The sequence below is a fragment of the Taudactylus pleione genome, unplaced genomic scaffold (genome assembly GCF_031769625.1).
Source record: "Taudactylus pleione unplaced genomic scaffold, aTauple2 ptg000136l, whole genome shotgun sequence".
NCBI lineage: Eukaryota > Metazoa > Chordata > Amphibia > Anura > Myobatrachidae > Taudactylus > Taudactylus pleione.
In genome coordinates this window covers 2274907-2299692 of record NW_028284538.1, presented here as the reverse complement: position 1 = coordinate 2299692, position 24786 = coordinate 2274907, and the positions used below count along the sequence as shown (strand labels likewise).

The 24786-nt window shown below is 45.1% G+C and overlaps 1 protein-coding gene across 1 annotated transcript in view; it reads left to right on the top strand.

Annotated features, from left to right (window-relative positions):
- Positions 1–13580: 13580 nt before the first annotated feature.
- The window catches only part of LOC148522898 (growth/differentiation factor 2-like), an 80685-nt gene continuing 69479 nt past the window's right edge, over positions 13581–24786 (top strand). Inside the window, exon 1 of the mRNA XM_088473555.1 lies at positions 13581–13899. Coding sequence (XP_088329681.1) covers positions 13581–13899 — 319 coding nt within the window. The remainder of the gene's footprint in view (positions 13900–24786) is intronic.

Sequence of the window (24786 nt, the reverse complement as noted above, 5' to 3'; positions counted from 1 at the left end):
GCCCCTTATATAGTGCCCCAGGTAGTGGTCCCCCTTTCCATGTCCCTTATATAATTTCCCCAGTAGTAATCCCACCAGTGCAGTACCCCCAGTAGTAGCCCCCCCCAGCAATGCCCCCAGAAGTAGTCATCTCCCCCTCAGCAATGCCCCCAGGAGCAGTCCCTCCAGCAGTGCACCCAGTAGTAGTCCCCCCAGCAGTACCCCTAATAGCAGTCCCACCCAGCAGTGCACCCAGTAGTAGTCCCACCCAGCAGTGCCCCCAATAGTCCCCCCCAGAAATGCCCCCAGTAGTCCCCCCCAGCAGTACCAGTAGTAGTAACCCCCCCAGCAATGCCCCCCAGTAGTCCCCCCCAGCAGTACCAGTAGTAGTAACCCCCCAGCAATGCCCCCAGTAGTCCCCCCCAGCAGTACCAGTAGTAGTAACCCCCCCCAGTAATGCCCCCAGTAGTCCCCCCCAGCAGTACGAGTAGTAACCCCCCCAGCAGTAGTCCCCCCCAGAAGTACCAATAGCAGTAACCCCCCAGAAATTCCCCCCAGTAGTAGTCCCTCCCCCAGCAGTACCAGTATTTACCCCCCCAAGCAATGCCCCCCAGTAATAGTAACCCCCCCAGCCAGCCAGACACACACAAAAAAAAGACCTCCACTTACCTTGATCCCCACTCCAGCATCAGCTCCTCCGTCTGGCATCCTCCCGGGCCGACCCACTCTGCATGATGGGAGAGCCAGAAGATGTCCAGCTCCGGCAGTGGGCGCACCAGCCTATGAGTCTGTTTGACTCTCATTGGCTGCTAAAACAATCACACAGCAGCCGGCGGCGGCTGTGTGTTTGTTATGCTAATAGTGTAGTGCGGACGGCACTTATGTACTGTCCGCACTACCGCCCTGCCTGGGTGACTAACAGATGCTAGAGGTCCAGTAGGACCTCTAGCATCTGTCTCCTCCAAGGCGACGGCCATTTTTGGAGGGCCTTTTTCTGCAGATTTCATGCGGACGGCTTGTCCGCATGAAATCTGCAGCCACATTGCCCCACAAGCCCCCGCGCCCCCAAGCCACTGCGGGGTCTGTAGTTACGCCACTGGAAGAGGCAAGCAACTGCCGACCAGTGAGCCTTACATCAGTAGTTGGGAAATTGATGGAAACACTCTTAAAAGAAAGAGTCGTAGATTATCTCAAATCCAGCAATTTGCAGGACCCCAAACAAAATGGATTTACATGTCAAACAAATCTTATTGGCTTTTTTGACTGGGTTACTAAGGAAATAGATAAAGGAGGGGCCATAGATATACTGTAGCTTATCTAGACTTAGTAAGGCTTTTGACACTGTTCCACATCGCAGACTTACATAAACTGGAAAGCATGAGATTGGATACAAAGATAGTTGAATGGATAAGATCATGGCTGCAGGATATGAAACAGAGAGTTGTAGTAAATGGAGTGCAGTCTCAAGAGGGAAATGTTACCAGTGGAGTACCTCAGGGATCTGTACTTGGACCAGTGCTTTGTAATATCTTTATTTGTGACATTGTAAATGGTATTGAAGGGAAACTATGCCTTTTTGCAGATGATACAAAGGTATACAACAGGGTAGACACACCAGGAGGGGTAAAACAAATGATTGATGATCTCGGTAGACTAGAGGAATGGTCAAGAATGTGGCAACTACAGTTTAATGCCAAAAAATGCAAGATCATGCACTTGGGTCTCATAAATCCAAAGGCTAAATATAGTATTAATGGCATTATACTGGAAACTACTGAAGAGGAAAGGGATCTAAGAGTCACTATTTCAGGTTACTTAAAGGCAAGCAAACATTGTAACAAAGCAATGAGGAAGGCAAGTCAGATGCTTGGTTGCATAGGGAGAGGAATCAGTAGCAGAAAGAAAAGAAGTGATAATACCACCGTATAGGTCATTGGTATGTCCTCATCTCGAATACTGTGTTCAGTTCTGGAGGCCATATCTCCAGAAGGATATTAATACATTAGAGACTGTACAAAGAAGGGCAACTAAAATGATGCGGGGTCTACACCACAAATCGTACCAGGAAAGACTAAATGATATTAATATGTATAGTTTGGAGCAGAGAAGGGAAAGGGGGGGACATGATAGAAACGTTCAAATATATAAAGGGTTTTAACAAGGTAAAGGAAGGAGACATTCTTCAAAGAAAGAGAAGTATTAGAACAAGAGGACATGTTCTGAAACTGGAGGGTGGTAGGTTCAGGGGAAATTTGAGGAAATATTACTTCACAGAAAGGGTAGTGGGCAAGTGGAATAGTCTCTCATCAGAGGTGGTAGAGGCTAAGACAGTAGAGCAATTTAAACATGCATGGGATAGACAGGAGGATATCGTTCAGAAGTAAGGATCAATAAGGGTTCAGGTAACAGTATGTTTAAAAATGAGGCAGACTAGATGGGCCAAGTGGTTCTTATCTGCCGTCAAATTCTATGTTTCTATGAAATCGTCTCTTAAATTCCTGGGAACAGATTGACTGTTCCCCAGTGTTATTCAAATCCTGCTTTATCACAAGTGTGACAAGTAGTCTAAAAAACTATCAGAAGATCTTACATGTCTCATGAGTGTCCAAAGTCAACATATCAATTCCAGACTTGGGGGTATATTTACTAAAGTGTGGGTTTTTAGAAGTGGAGTTGTTTCCCATAGAAAGTTAGCAACCAATCATATTCTAGCTATTATCTTCTAGAAGGTGCTAGATAAATGTTAAGTGAATCTGATTTGTTGCTATGGGCAACATCTCCACTTCTAAAAACATGAATTTTAGTAAATATCCCCCTTGCTGTCTATTTGACAGACACACCCAGCATGATGGATGCAGAGTTTGATCAAATGGAATCCTTGTGTATGATGTAGATACGTTCATAGGAAAAATTCAGAAGGTGGATGCACAGTTGGTCGTGTGCATCAGAAGGTTATCAAGATAGCACATAGGAAATAAAGATATACATGTCAATAAAATGTTTGTAAATAAATATAGAAGCAAAACAAACAGAAATACAGCTCCAGTTTGTTGGTAATGGGACTAGGCAATAACGTTAACTGGTGTATTTCAATGTAAAATCCGTACTTTAACAGCCAAACATCTGCTCTTATTTCTGTTTTCATGGTTGTATGTATGTGTGTTATGTACCCTTGCTGGGAATTTTTTTATATATGGCTTACTGATTGATGAACGGCTGTAAGATTGGTTCTAGGTTGCAAAAGCGTGTACAGCATACATACCGACTTTTTAGGAATCCTTCCCGGGAGCAGCCCGGAGAGGACCTACTGCTTTCAGCTTCACGGGGGGGCAGACTATAGCCGTAAGTAAGCATAACCTAACCCCTAACCCTACTCCTCCCTCCCCGCAGCCTAAACCTAAGCTCCCCCGCAGCCTAAACCTAACCCTCCCCATAGTGCCTAACCCTAAACATAATCCTAACCCTCCCCCTAGTGCCTAACCCTAACCTTAATCCTAACCCTCCACCTAGTGCCTAACCCTAACCCTAATCCTAAACCTCTCCCTATCCTCAGTGCTTATCTTTCAGGATCCCTGCGGTCGGGATGCCGGTGCCGTTATTACTAATAAGTGTCCAGTTTCCGGCATCGGTATTCTGAATGCCGGAATCCCAGCGGTCAGGATTATGACTACATCCCCTGGTTCTCCTGTCTCTGTCCAAGGCCCTTTACTGGCTCCTTCTACATTGCTGGCTTTTGCAGGCGGAGCCCTGAGGAGTGACTCACAAGCTTCAGGATACAGTGTGTTCTGCCTTTTACGTAAAGTACACATACACGGTACGATAAATAAGCCGATCCAACAGATTGGTGCGATTTGGCTGCTTTATCGTACCATGTATGGGCATGATATCGGATAGTGCGCGCACCCGTGGGGTCGTACATCGCATCCCCTGATCTTACTGCAGGTTCAGTCGATCAGGGGATGCGATGTGCGATCCCATGCAGCGTTGTGCAGGTGGGGGAGCCAGCAGTCGGTGGGGACTGCCCGATATGTCGGACGTCGGATCCCCTGTCACGTCACATGTTGCATTTCGCACCGCGTATGGCCGGCTTAAGTCTCTTGACAAATTCCAGGCATACAGTATAACCACTTTTACTTTTCAATAATTCCAGTCAGATGTGATGATCTGAAGAATGGTGTTTTTATTATACAATAGAGGAAATTGGTAAAACTGTGAAAATAAATGATAGAATGCAATTACAACATGCACTGATGAGATACTGCAATGCAAACATGCAGGATGCATACACATGAACACAGCAAACATGCAGGATGCATACACATGAACACAGCAAACATGCAGGATGCATACACATGAACACAGTATACAAATATTAATGAGTCACATTAGCAAGAGTATGCTGGATTACATACTCCCTGTCATTAGATCTATGGGCCTGATTCAGACCCACTCGCAAGCGGGCGCACGTACGTTAGGCGTACGTACAAAAATATTTAAATTCAAGGGCTCGCTCGTATTTTCGTTCGCATCTAAAAATCCTCCCCAAACTCAGACGACCCCTCCTCTAACTAACGAGCGTGCGAAATAGCGAGCGTACATCCCCGAAATGGCTTGAAGGGAACGCACGCACAAGTATAAACCGGAAGTGGCCATGTCAGATGTCGATTACCTGCTCCTTTATTCTGCCTACCTCCCTCAATCGTATCATGCCAATCAATGTATCAATTAGCTTAATTGTTTTTTTTTTTTCAACACAATGCAAGAAACTTTACTCTTGTCCGTGTTTGTGTTTACCCGCAGAATACGTACGGCTTAAACATTCGCTTTTATTGCTCAAAAAACATGTTAGCCACAATGAAACAATTGTTCTATTGCTGTGGATCCCCGCATATTTCCCGGGGTTCATTTCTTTATTTAAATTTGCTTACGCATGTCACTGCATCAAGCCTATCATAACTCTCCAGAGATTTCTGGCCCTGTCGAACACATGACTCATACACTAACCAATAAAATTGCTCCTGTTAATTTCCAAGATACATTAGCCAATCAGAAATTTTTTGCACACTTTATCAAAAATGATTTGTAAGAAAAACACCATTGCCATCATGAGAGCCTCCGCATTCACCAGGCGCGAGCTGCTGGTGCTAACGGAGGTGATGGATCGGCGTATCACCAGCCAGCCTCCACCCATCACCAACCGGCAGAAGCGTTCCGCGTATGCGGAGGCACGGGCCCGCCTGCGCTCCTTCGGCTCACGCCGCAACATCGGCCAGCTGGAGCGCAGGTGGTCTGACCTGCAACGGCGAACGCCCCGCTTGCTGGCATGCTTTCGCATGCAGATAGTGGAAAGTAAGTGTTATGTATTGTGGTTTTCATGTTTGTCTTTGTGGGGCAAACTGCGTGTGCATGTTTTCATGTCTGTCCTATTTTTTCATTCTCCTCATATCTGCGTGTGCATGTTTTCATGTCTGTCCTATTTATTCATTCTCCTCATATCTGCATGGCCATGTTTTCCCTCTATTTCTGATATATTCATTCTACTCATATTTGCATGTTTTTTGTTGATGGTGGGTGATTTTAAAATGTTATTTGGTCAGGATTTGGCCAGAAACTAACCACAATTTGTTTGACATCTTTTAGGGGGACAGCCAAGACTACGCCGTCACCGTCCGGCCAGACGGCGTTCCCGCCCACTCTAACCAACCCCCAGCCAACACTCCACCCCAAATAATTCCCCTATTCCCCCCTCCTCCCAAGCCTTCCAAGACCCTCTCCCGGAACTGTCGGGCCTCCTTCCCCTCCGTCCCCCTTCCCCCTCTCCTCCAACCACCCCTCTTCCAATTACCCCCTCCCCGGAGTCCGTGATAACCCCGCCCCGTTCTTTGGGGAATGAAGGCTCCTCCGAGGATGAAGATGGAGGGACTTCCGGATCTGCCGTTTTGGCTACCGGTATGTTTTTCTTTCGCGTTTTTTGTAACCACAAACTGTTTGTATGTAATCATGTGTCGTTCCTTTATTCGTGATTTTTGGGTTGTTTTTTTGGTGATTTAGCAGTTTGCCTTTACCTCTTCCTGCTGATTTCAACATACACATATCACACCTGTGGGTATTTCGACATAGGCCTTGTAATTTTTGCAGCACCCCTTTTTTTTTCATTTTTGGTTTTGGAGTGATTTCGTTGTGTTTTTGTTTTTTTAATGTGGATTCCCTATTGTTTTATTAATCCACACACTTTTCTCACCCACAGAGGAACAGAGGCGTCGGCAAGAGGTCGAAGAATGTGTGGCACACATGCGCCAAAATGTAATTGGGGTGCTTGTGGCCCTTGACCGGCTGTCTGGCATCCTTCGGCAGTAGTTTTTTTTTTTTTTTTATCTTTTTCAAAATAAATTGTTTATTTCTAATATACGTTCAGCCTCATTCGTTTTTTCAAAACCAAAGATAGTTAACCCTGACATAAGTAGACTGTTCCTGCAAGGTTTTGCATTTTTTTAAAATTAGATTGGGTTTTGTATTTGTATGTAAAACACCCTCAAGAAACACATAACAGTAACAATGTCATTTCCCTTTTTGTGTGTAGTGTCAATTAGATATTTCTACATTTTACAGGTTCCTAGTTGGTGGGCAAGCTGCTTAGGCGAATCTTACAAAGCCAAATGATTTGACAGGCTTCCTTTTGGTGTGGGTTGGGAACCTGAAAACATATTTCATTTTTGCTCAACTGGCGTCAGTACTGGATTACCCCTTAGTCAAATGTAAGGTGTGTTAACCTGGTTAAACGTGCTGGTAACATCCAAAAAAAGGAAGAACATTTAACTCTCCAAACATTTATTCACAACATAACTGAGAAATCAAAGTGGTCACTCACAAAAAAAACACACAGTGATAATCTCAAATACAACACATACCAATAAAAAAAAAAAAAAAATCAACAAATCAAGAACTGGTTGAGGAAGGACCATGCCAAAATGATTCCACAAACATGGCGTTACGATATGGGTTCCAGAATATATTCCCAAAATGACCAGATCCAGGTTTGGTAAGGGTAGCATGAAGTAGTGAGCGTTGTAGTGCCAAAGATTATGTGAACAAACCGAAGATGGTGAAAAAAAGAAAACAAAATTAGATGTTCGCAAACAAACACAAACACATTAGGTATAAACACTGTTTTGTTAAAACTTACCTAAAAAATCTGGCCACCACATCATCGCGTATGGCCCCCCCACATACTGACCTCCGACCAACCTCAGGGGGGCCATCCTCAGGTAAGGCATCCTCTGGCTGCATTGGGACACCACTCCTTATGGCGATGTTGTGAAATATCCCACACAGGACCACAATTTTCCACACCATATCCGGCAAATACATGAGCTCGCCACCAAAGCGGTGGAGGCATCGGAATCGGCCTTTTAAAAGGCCGATACAGCGCTCCACCACTTGCCTGGTGGCTGTAAGTGCGGAATTAAATGCACTTTATGGGCCTGGTGTGGGAGCCAAATAAGGAGTGAGCAGCCAGGACATGCAAGGATATCCACTGTCTCCTATGAAAAAGAATTGACAACATCAGGAACACTGTGTATCAAGCTTAACATTGTTATGTACTAAAGGTCTCCACTTACCCAGAAGCCACGCATCACCAGCTTGTAGGTTGGTTAATTTGTGCCATATCCCTGATTGCCGGATGACGAAGGAGTCATGTGCACTTCCGGGTAATTTAGCATTCAGGGACAGGATCTGGAGGGAGGCATCACATACCACCATTACATTCAGGGAGTAATAGTGTTTCCTGTTTCGAAATATGGCCTCCAGCCGTGCTGGAGGCTGAAGTGGTATGTGAGTACCATCCACAACCCCTATGATGTGTGGGAAGCCAGCTATTTGGTAAAAATTGGCCTTGGCCACACTAAGGGCACCCATATCCAAAGGCATTTGAATAAAATGATGGAGGTGCTTGAAAAGTGCCTCCATCACTGCCCTCAGGATCCGGGAAAAGGAGGATTGGGAGATGCCCGCCACTATTCCCACCATTGTTTGAAACGATCCTGAGGCACAGAAATGTAACACCGCCATAAATTGCGTAAGTGGTGGTATTGCTGTTGGACTGTCAATTTGCCGCTCAAGATCACTTCCTATTAATGAGAGAGTGTCTATGATGATTTTGGGAGGTAGATGGTAACGTCTTAAAAACTCATCATCGGGCATTCCAAAAAGGGTGACACGTGTTCGAAATATCTGGGGCCTTGCATGCCTACGATGCCTACGCCTGGGACGAGATTGAGGTTGGTCGGCTTCCGGGAGCATGGCCAGAACAATCCGCCCCAGATCAACCTGAAATTCAAAGATTTCAAAGTAAGGCTTTTGACCCACCCCAAAACTATATTAAAACAACTTAGCTTGATGATACCATCCATTGCTGCTTACATGCCGGGGTATTGTCATGATACGTCCAAACTGAAAATAAACACCAAAATTATTTGACACATTTCACTCTGTGCATTTTTGTTTATAAATTTTGTGCTAGACCAAAATTAAAATATGCCAAACACCCATTTAGCAAAACAGCAAAGCGACATTTAACACAGTACATCAAAATGGGTCGAAATGTTGGCACAAAAAGCGAAAGAGAAACCACCCAAAAGTTAGAATGATTATTAAGCAGTTAAAAATGCGCAAATTAGTTCGCTAATACAAGTCACAAGAGTAACTACTAAAAATGTGCTAATTAGTTAGCTAATACAAGTCACAAGAGTAACTACTAAAAATGCGCAAATTAGTTCGCTAATACAAGTCACAAGAGTAACTACTAAAAATGCGCTAATTAGTTCGCTAATACAAGTCACAAGAGTAACTACTAAAAATGCGCTAATTAGTTCGCTAATACAAGTCACAAGAGTAACTACTAAAAATGCGCTAATTAGTTAGCTAATACAAGTCACAAGAGTAACTACTAAAAATGCACTAATTAGTTCGCTATTACAAGTCACAAGAGTAACTACTAAAAATGCGCTAATTAGTTCGCTAATACAAGTCACAAGAGTAACTACTAAAAATGCACTAATTAGTTAGCAAATACAAGATAAAAAATGGACTTACCAAGAGCAAATATATAAGAGTCAAAATCAAAAGGTCTTTTGGGTCGAAAATAATCAAAATCTAAAATAGAAGAAATTATGGATCCAAAAATTACAAAAAATAAGAAACACAATGAAACAACAATTGAACAAAAGTTAGACTTCACAAAACTTACCAAATCAAGAAACGAGGTCCCAAAAATATAAACCAACAAAGATAACGGAAAATAAAAACGTAAATCTAACCAACAAACGAATCTCCAACCGCCAACTCCTTTCTACGCAATCAATAAACTCCAGCCAGGATAACCTCCAACAATCCAAAAACGCCACCTCGACTTGAGACACACCAAGCCATAAATAGTGTTTCGTTTCCCGCACAAATTAAGGAGGGATCACATAGGGCCGCACAATCAATGATGCGGCCGCAAAATAAGGACGCATGTATAAATACGTCACGAAAACACATTCAAATTCTGGTGTATTTCTTGTTTGGACCTCAGACATGGCGACAGACCAGGGAAAAAATGCCAAAGAGTCAGGCGGTAAGTCTTTCATGCATTTTGGATCAATGATTAATTTGAAACATAAGATTAGGCAAGTTGTGATTTTGTGAGTTCTGTAAATTTACACAAATAGGTGAGGAGGATGACATGGAAGAGGCTGCTGCGCCCAGTATTCCGGCCAAAGCGGCCAAAAAAAAAAGGCAGCCACATTTCACAAGAAAGGAGATGGAGGTTTTGATCCAGAAGTGTGTGGACATCCTGCCACAGGCAGACAGGAATATGAGTCTAAGCCAGAAGTGGAGAATGTGGGAAGAGGTAGCCGTTGCTGTGAATAGGGTGGGTGATTATGTCCGTCTAGCCCGGGATGTCAAACGGCGGTAAGTAAACCCTTGCCCCCCCTAAAAACAAACCCCATTTTAAACCAAAGGATAATGGCTTCCATTTTTACCCACAGATGGGCCGACTTCAAATATCGCCTAAAACAAAAACTCGCGGACAGGGCTAGGCATGCAAGGGGGACAGGTGGGGGTCCCACCCCTGTGTCATTGGAGTTGACGGATTTAGAAGAGCTGGCACAGGGGTGTGTGCAGCCTGTGGAGGTGTTTGGCGTGTCCAACATGGATACGGACATGCCAGACTTTGCGGCTCCTCATGTTGTCCCAGGTAAATCTTTGGATGTCATCAACTCTGAAATGTTATTGTGCCAATATGTAGATTGTAATGTGAGGCTTTTCTCTTTTTTCCTAACAGAGACACAGGCGGATGAGTCTGCTCCAGAGGGGAGCCTTGGCCGCCGAATTTCTGCTGGCTCTGCAGGGGAGGAACCAGTACATCCGGCTGAGGACCCTGCAGAAGCCAGTCCAGGGCAATCCCCCTCGCAGGCAGTGGCCCTCCTCACAGAACTCAATTTCAAATCGGATTCCCATACGGAGATTCTGCAGAGGATGGACGCCAGTCTGCTACGGGTGGCTGAGGCCCTGGAGCAAAATGCTGCGGCCAACGTGACCATTGGTCAGGCCCTGGCGGAAAATACCAGGGCCAACATCCGCATCACCAATGCCCTGGAGCAGCTCGTTCGTCAGCACATGGTGGAGCCGACCTCCCTTCCTGCCGGAACATCAGGATCCTCCACCTCTGGCACAACATCAGCCAATCCTCCAAATGTGCCTAGCCCTGTGCCTAGTCCAGAGGCCACAACATCTGCCTCTGGACAGGCCAGTCCGATGACATCCCGGACCCGGTCTGGCGCCCTCCCTCCCCCATCCAAACGGGTGAAAAAACGGTGACAGCAATGGTGACTTTTCCCACAATCCTTCTGTGCTTGGCTCATATTCCTTTCTGGGCCAAACTTCCCTCTCCTTTCTTGTGAAATGTTTTTATTTTTTTGTTGTATGTTTATGTCAACAGTTATGTTGGGCCAATTTGTTTGAGTTTGGAACATATCTTTGGGCAAAAAAGATGTCCCCAAAATTTTAAAATTAAGTTTTTTTGTTTGAGCAATAAATTGGAAATTAAAAAATGACATTGGATTGTGAAATTATTGTACAAATGGGTTACATTTAATCCTGGGCCAAAAGGCAAAAACTCGCCCAAAAAAAAAAAAAAAAAAAAAGGGCTCTTTAAGGAACGTTTAAAAATTCATATAATTAGGCAAATTCAAGAGGCACAAATAAAATGGTGCAAAACTGAAAACATGATGACATTATTGTTACAATAGGCCCTAACCACCAAATTGCTGCCCAAATAAACCCCCACAAATGTACGCAAATTGATTGTGTCATCCTGACATTAGCAGCTCTGAGTTCCACCTGCGTACGGTTTTGTGCTATCCCAAAAAACTGATTTCAAAACACATACCAAGCCGGTTCTCAATCCAACACTAATTGCTTTTCTGCCCTCCCGCGATTAATCGCAACAACATCGTGGAGTCCCGGGACGGAGGAGAAGGCCATCGCCAATGTGGTCGAGTAATCCAGACCCTAAGCTGTGCGAGCATTTGGAAGGGAAAGAGGATCATCCAGTGACGTAGGAGTCGGTCCGTACACATTTTACGCTCGCATCTGCTAATGTATGTACGCCCCAAAAACGCCTCGCCACGCCTGCGTTTTTCCATCTCCACCCTCGTCAACACCCTAAAACGCCCTGTTCTGTCAATCACATTTGACATGTCACTTCCTGTACGCTATTTTAGGAACGAGTCCAAAAAAACTCGCAAACTGCAGTACGCACATGCGCAGTGTTACACCGACGCATGCGCGGTTAGTCAACATCGGAACGCAACGAGCGTACTGCTGTTAACGAGTGGCTCTGAATGAGGGCCTATAATGGCAAATTAAGGGATGAGAAACTCACCATCGGATGCTGGATAAGAGGAGCACATGTATGTAAGTATGGACATCGGTGGTTGATGTTTGCCGACCATTGATGTTTTTCTTGTGATGGTAGTGTTTTTACCATTCGATGGCAGCATTATTTGATGGTGTTGTGATGTTTTTTCTTTTTAACGCTGAGCTGCACTGTCCCTGTCTGCAGCTCTCAGCATCAGGCATCTTGCCCCGCCCCCAATTCCACCCCCTCCAGGTTTCTATGGAAATATTGTGAACAGGAATGCAGCCTCAATATGTCCGTGGCGTCCAGAAGTCTTGACTGCGCATGTGCAAGCTCTTTTGAAGTCTTTGAAGTTTAACCATGTTAAATACATGACCCGGAGAAACAAACAGCACGGCGAGTGAAAACGCTAATTAGCATAGCACAGCAAGATGTTTGATAAATGGGGCCCTAAGAGATGTAAAGGGACAGAGCCGGATTAAGACTTGTGGGGGCCCCGGGACAACTAAGTTGTGGGGGCCCCCTCCAATAAATTGTCCCTTTACCTTGTCCCCTCCAATATGGCCACAGTGCCGCCCCTCGTGACCTCCTCACAGGCCCCTATTGTCTCTCCAGCCCAGTGTTCCCCAACCACAGTGTCTCCCCAGCACCCAGCCCCCACACTTACCTTTTTCAGCTGCTCGCCGCGGCTGCTCTGTCTGCCTTTCAGTGGGTGCAGCGCTGCGTGACGTCACGATGTCAAGAGCGCTGTGCAGATTAAACAAAATAAACTTTATTGCCCCGAGGGTGGTCAGTGCAATAAAGTTACAGCGGCTCCCCGGACGGTATACCTGTGCCTCTAGTCCCTCCTTCGTCGGGCCTGTGTATATATACAGGTCACTAAAACCAGTGGTTTAGGCAGGAGCAGGGTACTGAATATGGAAAGCCTAAGGGCCCATTTATCAATAAGTTTTATCATACGCAACGAGTAATAAAACTTGTGTGTATGATAATGGTGCTCCAGCCAATCACCTCCCAACTGTCTTCTGTTTGAAAAATTACATTTGGGAGCTGATTTGCTTGAGCACCATTTATCATACACAATGAATTTTAGAAATGGCTGTATATGATAAAACTCGTTCATAAATGAGGCCCTTAGTTACAGTGAGGAGTAAATCCAGCTACTGTAGGTGCAAAAGTGCCAACGGAAGTGGCAAAACTTATAGCCATTATAAATAACACAGTGTGTGTTTATATCCGGCCACTATCCTTTGTAACAAAAATAGAAAGTCAGGCTGTTTTATGCTTTTTTTGGGGGGTGGGGATGGAACGGGTACAGTAAATAATGATTTGGGATATTTCACAAATCAAGAATGTGCATGTTTTCTCAGAACAGTTAATTAAGCAGTCGCCCCATCTGTACAATATATGGAGGCCCTCCCTCAAAGCCCTACACAAGCTTACCATGTTTACAAAATCATCATTAACTAAGGACTTCAATGTGATAAGCTTAGTTGATACATTGCAATCCAAGACCTAGATAAGAGGCCATGAATATTTTGGTCTGGTTCATAACTGACAGGCTAGTCGCTTAAAAAAAAAAAAAAAACTCAAAAGGAGAAGCCCTTGCTTTCTTATTCCTGCCAAATTTGTGCACAGGGCTTACAAGAACCTTTCATATCTTAGTGTTATTCCTTAGGCACCTCCAGGAAAATAAATGACAATGTGGTACTCTAGAATACCAGTGTCCTGTACTCTATTTGTTTTGCTAGCTAGGCTCGCTCTCACCAAACCTTTGCCGGATTGGAAACAAAAAGAATTTCTTAAGAATTATGAAGAAGCAGAACTGGTTCTGAACTCCTTGACGGGAAGGATGAGAGAGGAAATTATCCAGAGTCTGAACTTATCTGCTGTATGGCTCCCAGAGAAACCTACAATGAATCTTTCTCAGTATATGATTGATCTTTATAACCAATATGCAGATGACAGATCATCCTTTCCAATGTCCAACGTAATACGCAGTTTTATTGCTCAAGGTAGGACACTGAACATTATTAAATGCTTTCAAGGCATCTACATTCTTTTTGCGTGGTTAGGTAATTACTACATTGCCATTCTATACACACACACACACACACACACACACACACACACACACACACACACACACACACACACATATATATATATAATGTACCTCAACAATGTTGTCTTGTGAATTCAGAGAGATCTTATTACTATTGTATTTATGTACTGGTTTGGGTGCTACAGCGGATCATGCTTCTATGAATTTGAAGGAACTTACTTGAATACATATTATGGTTGCCATATCCTATGGCTAGTGTTGGGTAAATCAAAAATGTAATGCGACAGTGTACAAATATTTTCATAATCATATTTTTTTTATAGGTTATGAACGACCTACAAATTACAATTACTATTGTATCTGCTGTATAGTCGTCTTATATAAATATATATATATAATGTAAACTTCAGCTTTAAATATGATTCATTTTTCTTAAATTTGCCATTTTATTATATTAAAAGAAACACTTAAAAATATATAACGTGAGGATCTTTTTTTTTGTTTGTTTTACTTTAAAACTTTTATTCAATTGAATAATTTTGGTTATATTTATCATATTTGTCACCATGTCCAAGAACGGTCAGGGTCATAGATATTCATATAAACATCTTACTGTTGTTGTTCTAGTGCAAAAGCCAACTTTTTAAGTGACAGTCTAATGCTTCAGCTCACTAATTAATTATCTTACATAATAGATAACATGACATATATAATTGTATAGTCAACATCATTATTTAGATTTAGCCTTTCCTCATGACATGTTCTTGTCAGTTTATCCAAAGTAAAGCAAAAAAAATTAAATAAAAGATTCCATTGTCCTGAAAAGATCAATTATTTCTTGTCTTTATATAATTTTATGTGTTTATTAATGCCAGTCAGAGCTGGGACAAGGTGTTATGGCCCTAAGTCAAGAATGTTAACCTGGCCCTCGGGTCCCACCCAACTCACAATGCAGACATTCCCATGCATGCTCATAGACCATGAAGCTCATGCTGCATATAAGTCGCATACGGTATGTCCAGGATATGGATTTAGGCATTTCAACTTGCAATCCACCAGTGCATAAACAGAAAACACATTTGCTATTAGATTTGATTTAAAAACAGATGTAGGCCTGCATATTTGGTTGGTGAGAATGCGCAGTACAAACTTCAGCCCAACTCAGAATGATCCCTCATGACTCAAAAGCATTACAGACATTAAATGAGGTGTGTAACATAGTAAGGTACTATGGGGCCTATATATCATTGGTGGCAGTGCAGGTACTGAAATGTATCAGTACTAAACACCACACAACACAGCAATAAGAAAATTCATTTTGTGGCTATATATCACTGCTCTTGTCTACTACGCAGATCCCTCTCTTTCCGATTATCCCATTCCGGAAAAAATTGCAATTATGTAGCCTATAGGCAGGTGTTTCCCAACCTCAGTTCTCAAGGCACACTAACAGTCCAGGTTAGCCATACTTAAGCACAAGTGACTTAATTATTTTAATTTAAACATAAGTGCTCAAACATGGATATCCTTAAAGCCTGGACTGTTAGTGTGCCTTGAGCATACCTCCCAACTTTTGTAGTCCGTGAAGAGGAACCCTTCGCACGTGCGTGCGCCCAAAAAGGGGGCGTAGCTTCCCAAAAAGCGGCGGGTCATCTGGAAAACGGGACAGGGCCTTGCGGTAACCCCCGTTTATGTCACTATAGGGGGCGTGCCCAGCACTCCCCGAGATGCTGGGCAGCTCCCCTGGCTCTCCCTACACTAGTGAACAGATGCCGTGCGCATGCACACGGCATCTGTTCACCTTCTGCACACCCGCTGCTCTGCTATGCAGAGCAGCGGTATGTGCTCTCCCCAACTTCCCCCGCACTGCGGGACACTGTGGCCCACGGGTGGGACAGCGGGACAGTATTTAGCTTTTGGTAAATAGCAGTGATAATTAATGTGGAAACAGCAGGGGTGATATGTTTAATAATTAGGCCACAGTGAGACACCTCGTCATATTGTGGATGCCTGAACCACTAAGGTAATTTACGGAAATGTAGTGGGAAAAACAATAAAGGAATGTAAAAAGTGCTGTGAACCATAGACCAATTATAGATGGACCAATTTGACCCTTATCTGATGTCAATATCCCATGTTTCCATATATTAATAGAATTAATACCTAGAAAGTTAAGTGATTTGTTCCTATGAAGTACAGTATGCCAATCAAATTTCCACAAGTGTTTATTGATGTTACATTTTTCACACTGTATTTTGGGCTGCTGTGCCGGCAGTCGGTGTCCCGACAAGGTTAACATAATGACACTTGTTGTTCGGTATGCTAACCCTCACCCTCTCCTAACATTAACCCTCCCTCTTTGGTGCCTAACCCTAACCTCTCCCCTAGTGCCTAAACCTAACCTCCCCCTCCCCGCACCTTAAACCTTACCCTCCTCCCTTAGTGCTTGAGCCTAGCCCTCCCCCTAGTGCCTCACCCCTATACCTAACCCTCCCCCAAACCCGGCTACTTACCTTCAGCATCCCGGCGGTCAGGATGCCGGGCCGGTAATGTTTTGCCAAACGCATCACCTCCTTACCTGTTGTTTTCATAGCTTCAAATTGCCTGTTTTCCCCCCACTGTCTGGTTCTGTGGAGCACTGTGGCTAATTAAAGATCCATAATAATAATACTAATAACTTGTAAAATGGACCAACCACCATTTAGCTCCGGCCCTGCTAAAATTACCCCCATTGGCAGTGCAACAATCTTCCTTTCTACTCCTGATGGTCTTTCCATATTTGCCTACTCTCCCGAAATGGTTGGGAGGCTCCCGAAAATCCGGTGGATCTCCCGGCTACCCAGAAGAGTAGGTAAGTCTCCCGGAACCGTCCGCTGATGGCCCGCATCACTCCTGTTCCTGCCCACACCCCCTGTGGCTTCCCACTTCCTGAGCAAAAGTGGGCAGTGCGGGGGGGCGCTGACATGATTCACACTGAATTGCATCATCATAGCCCCGCCCCCTGCTGTACAGTGCCTATAATATGGGCTCTGTACAACAGGGGGCGGGGCCACGATGACGCGATTGAGCCACCACGCCTCCCGCAGCCAGAAAGTAGGTAAGTGTGGGTCTGTCCCATCTCTATCGATGCAGGACGAGCTGTTGGATGGGACACCTTACCTGTGTATATGTAGGATGGGACAGATCACCGTTAACTTTGTTTTACTGATTAATAGTGATTATGTAAATGCCATATTTTTTAATCCACACTGTACATTGATTATGTTGGAAATTATGTGTTTACAGGTGTTGATATTGTAGGGTTATGTAGGGACACTCCAGCAGATGACTCAAACTATGAACAGCAAATTTATTTAACCAATGGTGTTGGTTTATTGATAGATAGCAGGTGCAGCCGTACTCACTGTTACATGCACACTGGTGATGGAGCTGAGCTTGAGCAGAGAGGAGTTTCATAGAGCACACCAGCCGGTGAATGTACGTTGCTTGCAGAATGCTGGAACAATGTTATATGCAGGTATTAACCGGGCCAGTCATAGGAGCTACAGTAAGTAGGAAACTTCTGTCTTCCACATAATAAAGACAAGATGGACTCTGCACATACTCAGTAGTGACCTCTGCGGCCATCTTGGAACAGGTTATGTAGCCTCCTTGGAGGGTCAGGAAGACTGGAGTCTGCGCAGTAGCACACTAGTTTCAACGGGTTAATTTTTCCATTAATTCAAATTTCAAACTGAGGGCAGACACATTCTGCCGTCAGACTTACAGTAACACTGGACATCTAGTGAAGGTTCCGCGGGGATTGCTAGGATGACAATGCGCGCACCCCAGTTAGACTTGGTCGACTGTCTAGTTGCACTGCACAAATTTAACTAATACTGTATATCTACATTGTCTACAAGTAACAGTTATTTTCTGAGTGTATACTAAAGTTTAACTGCTGTGACTTATCATAACCCTTGTCACAGGATGACCTTGTGTGCTTTGTGAGGACCACATACTGAACAAGTCACAGGAAGGTGTTTTACTGTCTTTACTTGTTTTCATATACAGGACTCATACCATTTTGCAGTGCATGGTATATACCATTCGTTATCGCTTCCGCTCACAGTGCTAGTTAATAGCACACCACTGGTATTTACTAGGGATGTGCAGGCTCGGATAGGTTTGAGCTTGCACGCTGAGTTCGGATTTTTCCCTCCAAAAAAATGGAAATCAGAAAGAGGCAAAACGTCATCTTGCATGGACAAACATCATCATTCCTGGACAAAAGTCTATAGATGTTGTTGTGATTTCAACTGAGGCAGGGATTCGTGCTTACTGCTGATAGAAACCCGAGTATGGGTAAGCGAGAATTCCCACCAAGGGGCGAATTTAATTAGAGGAAAAAAGTCGCGTCCAGCGAAATGCATTCGCAGTGTGGAAAAATGATCTAAAGCAATTTCTTTTGTGAAAAAGAATTGCTGTAGTTAAATTGGGGGTACATTTAAATGGGTGCTAGTATACTTTTGGGGCTTTGAAGTGCTTTTTAAAAAACTTAAAAAAATACACCTGCTGTAGCATCCTGCAATCCTAAAAACACCTGTCCCATCCATACAGCACCCAGTACTTTAGCCCCAGTTTCAAACACTTTTTCACCCCAATAATGACATGACTTTTTTAGGTGCAATTAAGATCTTTTTTTTATTGTTTTTGCCTAATTAGTCATCAGGGGGTGTCCAAAAGGTTCTGAACCAAGGACCTCATTCAGAGCCGTTCGCTCTGAATGAGGGCGGCCGCTTTTCTTTTGAAAGGCGGCCTCCTGGCCGCTCGCTAAGCTGTGGGTTACTACCCACAGCTTTGGCGAGTGACTAGGTGTTGGTCGCGATGGTCGAGACCATCGGGGCTTGCGGTAGACAAGACTCTACCGCAAGGGTCTCCTCGCAAGCCCCGATCTATCAGAGCAGGAAGCTCCCTACTGACATTCCTTCAGGAACGCCTCCGTTTGTCCGGCCACCCCCCCACCCTGCCTACAAAACGGGGCAAGCTGTCGATCAACATCGACAGCCACCCCTTTTGCAGCGAGCCCCGCAGCGAGTGCATTTGTCATTCATTCCGGGGCTTGCGCAGGCCCTCACCATCGACCCGCTTGTGAGCGCACAGCGCTTGCGAGTGGGTCTGAATGAGGTCCCAAGTCCCCACATTCTTAGCCCAAAATAGAGATTTTGCACAACTTTTCTCCTGCCTCTGGGTGGAGAAACTTTTACGCATGTTTTTGCCTATGGACTTTTCATACATGTGAAAACGTCATGGAATTGAATAGGGCGATACGCAGAAATGTGGCGAAAACATCGCAGCAGGCGAGCGCTTTTCGCCGATCGTGGCTTTTCGCCTCTAATTGAATCCGGCCATAAGTAGGGGGACCACCTGAGATATCTCAGCGGAAACACCCTTGATAAATTACACTAATCCAGTGGTTCCCAAACTGTGCGCCGTGGCACCCTGGGGTGCGTTGGGACACTTGCAGGGGTGCCTCAAGTTGGTGGTCCAGCACCAAATCAAATTATTTATGGTGAAAGTAATGTAAATATGTGGACAAACAGAAGCATAAACCTGTCCATTACCACATAACTGAACCTAAGGATGACAGGTAAGCACAATTTGCTTCACTTTACTACTTCACTACAATTTCCCTGAATTTCTCAATAATACATTTTTGGCTTAGGGGCGCCATAAAAACATTGCTGATGCACTAGGGTGCCGTGATTCAAAAAAGTTTGGGAACCACTGCCCTAATCTGTGATATTGTGAAAAATAGGGGTTATCCCGGGATAAATAGACCCGACAGTGATCATACTGTATTTCCCTAAGGCAGCAAGTTAACCAAGTATCTGACATGTATGTACAGCTGTGCATCACTGAGCTGAATAATAGTAGTACAATGACGTGTTTATATCTAATTAAGAATTATCAACATTTTCTGTTTCACTTCGCTGCAACAGGAAATGCAGATGGTAAATGGTATCATCAGTTCTCATTAAGTCTAGTTATATCAGTGTTCCGCAATGGGTCGGGTGGGTAATAGCGTAAACAGAAGTTTGAAACAATGTTTGGTTACATGTATTTTACCGTTTCAATTTATATATGAACATTCCAATTTTGTGTTGTACTTTTCCTTTAAATGTTGTTTATCTAGGCTAAATAAATCTAGCTTAGGCAGTCTTTCTTCATAACTGGGATCCTCCACAACCTAGAAAATTTTGTAACCAATTTGAGTACATACTTTTTGTACATTTATGCCTAAACAGTTATGCACATTCAAAACAAAATTTTGATAGTGTAGTGCAGAGCTTCCCAAACTCGGGGCCTGATTCAGAGCCGGATGCTCTTTGAGAGCGCTCGCTCTGAATCAGGGCGTCCCTTTTTTTTTTTTTTTAAAGACGGCCTCCTGGCCGCTCGCATAGCTGTCGGTGACCACCCACAGCTTATGCAAGCAGCCAGGTGATGGTCCATCGGGCTTGCGACGAGACCCTTGTGGTAGGGTCTCGTGGCCGCAAGACCCAGTGGACTTCCTGCTCTAATAGAGCAGGAAGTCCACCTACTGACATCACAAGTGATGTCAGCAGGGCCGCCCACAAATGGCAGGCATTCCTGCAGGAACGCCTCTGTTTGCCCAGCCACCCCCCCTGCCCGCCCCCAAAATGGGGCAAGCTGTCAATCACCATCGACAGCTGCCCCGCTTTGGTGCGAGACCCATAGCGACGGAGCACCTGTCGCTGGCCGGGTCTCGCGCATGCGTACGCCGGCTCCAGCGTGCACAGTGGGGGAACATCGACCCGCTTGCGAGCGGGTCTGAATCAGGCCCTCCTTCCTCAAGCCAACCTAAAGGTCCAGGTTTTAAGGATATCCATGTTGACCACAGGTGACTTAGGGGTCCATATACAAAGCCTTGGACAGAGATAAAGTGAAAGTACCAACCAATCAGCTCCTGTCATTTTTCAAACACAGCCTATAGAGTGACAGTTAGGAGCTGATTGGTTGGTACTTTACCTCCGTCCACTTTATCTCTCTCCAAGGTTTAGCACATAGGGCCTGATTCAGACCTGGACCCTAAGCCGCGGACGTATGCTATGGGCGATTGTCGGCCGTCTGCGCATGCGTATGCATCGCAGTGCGCGAACCAGTCATTGCGATCGGGAATCGTGCGCTCTTAGCACAAAGACTGAGTCCATTCCACGGACTTTTGTCCAGAAATGATGATGTTTGTCCATGAAAGATGACGTTTTGCCTCTTTCTGAGACTCGATTTTTGGAGGGAAAAATCCAAACTCGGCGTGCAAATTCGAACCTATCCGAGCCTGCACATCCCTAGTTCTCGATGGTTCTAATTAATCATACACTTCCTGGAGATGATGTGTGCTAAGAAAGTAAAGTGGGCGTCTTTACACCGCAGTGCGCTCACTCTGCTGTCGCTCTCTAAGACATAGAGGGCATCCTTACACCAGACAGTGCGTTCTCGGAATTTGCATACCCGGCCCCTTATGGCAGTGAGAGAGCGCAGCTTAGCGTCCATGTCTGAATCGACCCCATAGTACCTCAGTCAATTTTATATAACCACTTGTGCTCAACCATGGATATCTCTCAAACCTGAACTGTTGGGGTGCCTTGGGGACTGTGGGCCTGATTTAGCAAGGATCGTAGTTGCAAAGACGGACGCAATCGGTCCATTAATTCACATTGCGCATGCATCGCCGTGTACGTGCGCAAACTAGCAATTGTGATGGGGAATGTGTTTGCAGAGGCTACGCAGACCCCGAGAAATTATCCACTGCAATACCATACGCAGCCTGAGGCCTCATTGCGAGACCTGAAGTTAGCAATTCCTGAGTGAGGTCTGACCTGCCTTAACTGTGCGTATGGGTCCGATGTTACTCAATGTTACCGATTATTTTACTATGTTGCCCAAGTATATGGATGTGTGTAAGGGGAATCTTCAGGCTGTGTCCCATTTAACACAACATAATATTCTGGTAGGGCGAGATGCTGCAGGCTGATATTGCATGCTAGTGCCATGTCTTTGAGCTATGACTATATATAAATTTATTTTCAGTATGGAATCACTTTGGGGCACATGCTTAAATTAGATATAATGGGGGAAATGTATTAAAGCTTGGAAAGAGATAAAGTGGGGATAAAGTACTAACCAATCAGATCCTAACTGTCACTTTACAGGATGAGTTTGAAAAATGACAGTTAGGAGCCGATTGGTTGGTACTTTATCTCTCTCTGAGGCTTAGGACATATAGGGTCTATTTACTAAGCATTGGATGGATACAATGTGAACGAAGATAAAATACCAGCCAATTAGCTCCTAACTGAAATGTCACATGCAGTGTTTGAAAAATTACAATTAGGAGCTGGTTGGCTAGTACATTATCTCTGTCCACTTTATCTCCACCCAAGGCTTAGTAAATAGACCCTGAAGTGACAACCATTCAGCTCCTGTCATTTTTCAAACACAGCCTGTACAATGACAGTAAGGAGTTGATAGGTTGGTACTTTATCTCTCTCCACTTTATTGCTCTCCAAGTTTTGATAAATATCCCCCAAAATATACTAACTATAAGAAAACGCAATTATGCACATATGCTAATTTGGACTAATTGCAACTGCACAAGAGAAACGCAAGTGTAGGATGCGTCTAAACTAACATATGGTTGTTCTACACTAAACAAAGAGACATACTGTATGCCCACCTCAGCAACAGCTGCCTATGGTCCAATTTATTGTTATTATTTCTTATAATAATAATTAGCTAATCAACCGAACATGGGCATTATTAATCATAGTGGCCTTTTTTACCATCACGGTACTGCAGCAGATTCATAGACATCTCCAATCACATACAGCTCTATGGGGACTGCGAAAAATAAGAGATATGGTAAGAACTTACCCTTGTTATCTCTATTTCTACGAAGTCCATAGCGTTCCACAGGATACCTTGGGGTATAGGCGATGGCGGCAGACATCCGGGCACCACAGAGTTAAGTTTTTCAGCCTCCCAGGATGCACTGGGGTCCCTTTCCTATACCCCGCCCCTGAGCCTCAGGCACTCAGTTACGTCACAAGCCATAGGCCGGAGGAGGAGAAAAGAAAGAGAAGAAAGTCTGGAACACACAAGAAATCACATTCTCACCAGAAGGAGACGGAAAAACCGGTGACCAGAGCAAAGCCCATCTGCAGTACAGGTGCGACAGGGCGGGAGTCCTGTGGAACCCTATGGACTTCGTAGAAATAGAGATAACAAGGGTAAGTTCTTACCCATACTTGCCGACATTCAGCTCCCTCCTTCCGGGAGGGGGCTGAATGTCAGCTTACAGCAGGGGGCGTGGCCGCACAATAACGCCGTTGTGGGGGCGTGGCCAGTGCGGGCCGGGGGTGTGGCCGCTAGATCGCGTCATCGCGGCTCCGCCCCCTCATCATAATGCCGGAGTAAACGGCATTGTAAAGCAGGGGGCGGGGCCACGATGACGCGATTCAGCGCGAATCGCGTCACCGGGCCTCCCCGCTGCGGGGGTTTCCCTAGTAACTCTGCAGGGGGGTAGGGAGGGATGGCGGCTTGCGGGAGGCTTGCCTGCCTTCACGGGGGGCCGGGAGCGGCACCCGAAAATCGGGAGGCTCCCGGCCAAATCGGCAGGGTAGGCAAGCCTGTTCTTACCATATCTCTTATTTTCTACTGCAGGGTCCATAGGGTATCCACAGGATACCTTGGGGATGTCCCAAAGCAGTATCCTTTAAGGGTGGGGACGCTCCTGTGCTGAAAGGAGAATCCACCACCCGAAGGAAGCATCCTGAGAGGCATAGGTATCAAAAGCATAATACCGGACGAAAGTATGGACAGATGACCACGTGGCTGCCTTGCAAGGCTGTACCGCCGAGGCACCATGTCAAGCTGCCCACGAAGGACCCACAGATCTAGTGGAATGAGCCCTAACAGAAGATGGAACAGGAAGGCCTTCATGAACATAAGCTTCAGAAATAGCCAGGCGAATCCATCCTGCCAACGTTTGCTTAGTGGCAGGCCAACCCTTCTTTCGGAAGCCATAAAGGACAAACAAAGAGTCGGACTTCCTAAAAGAAGCAGCGCGGTCAACATAAACTTTTAAGGCCCGCACCACATCCAAGGTGGCCTCACCAACCGAAAGGTGCGGAGAATTAAAGGCCGGCACAATAATTTCCTCGTTGATATGGAAACTAGCCACCACTTTCGGAAGAAAAATAGGACGAGTGCGAAGCACCACCCTGTTTCTATGAAAAATGAGAAATGGAGGGCGACATGACAGGGCCCCAATTCCGAAACCCTCCTGGCCGATGCAATTTCCAAAAGGAAAACTGTCTTAAGCGTAAGCCATTTCAAGTCCACTGAACCCAGTGGTTCAAATGGCGGTCCTTGAAGAGATCTTAGGACCACAGCCAGATCCCAAGGCGCCACAGATGGAACAAAGGGAGGCTGAATATGCAGTACACCTTGCATAAAGGAATCGTAGCAATCCTACGATGAAACCATGCAGACAGTGCCGACACCTGCACCTTCAGAGAGGCAAGGCGAAGACCTTGATCTAATCCTGCCTGTAGGAAAGCCAGCACCCTGGATAACCGAAAAACCCGAGGAGCATTACCTCTAGGGCGACACAACTGAAAGAAAGCAAACCATACTCGTTGGTAGATGCTGGCAGGTGAAGGTTTCCTAGCTCGTAGCATGGTGCTGAGCACCGAGCTGGAAAAACCCCTGGACCTCAAGAGGGCAGTCTCAATAGCCACGCTGTCAAAGACAGCCGACCCAGGTCCGGATGATGACA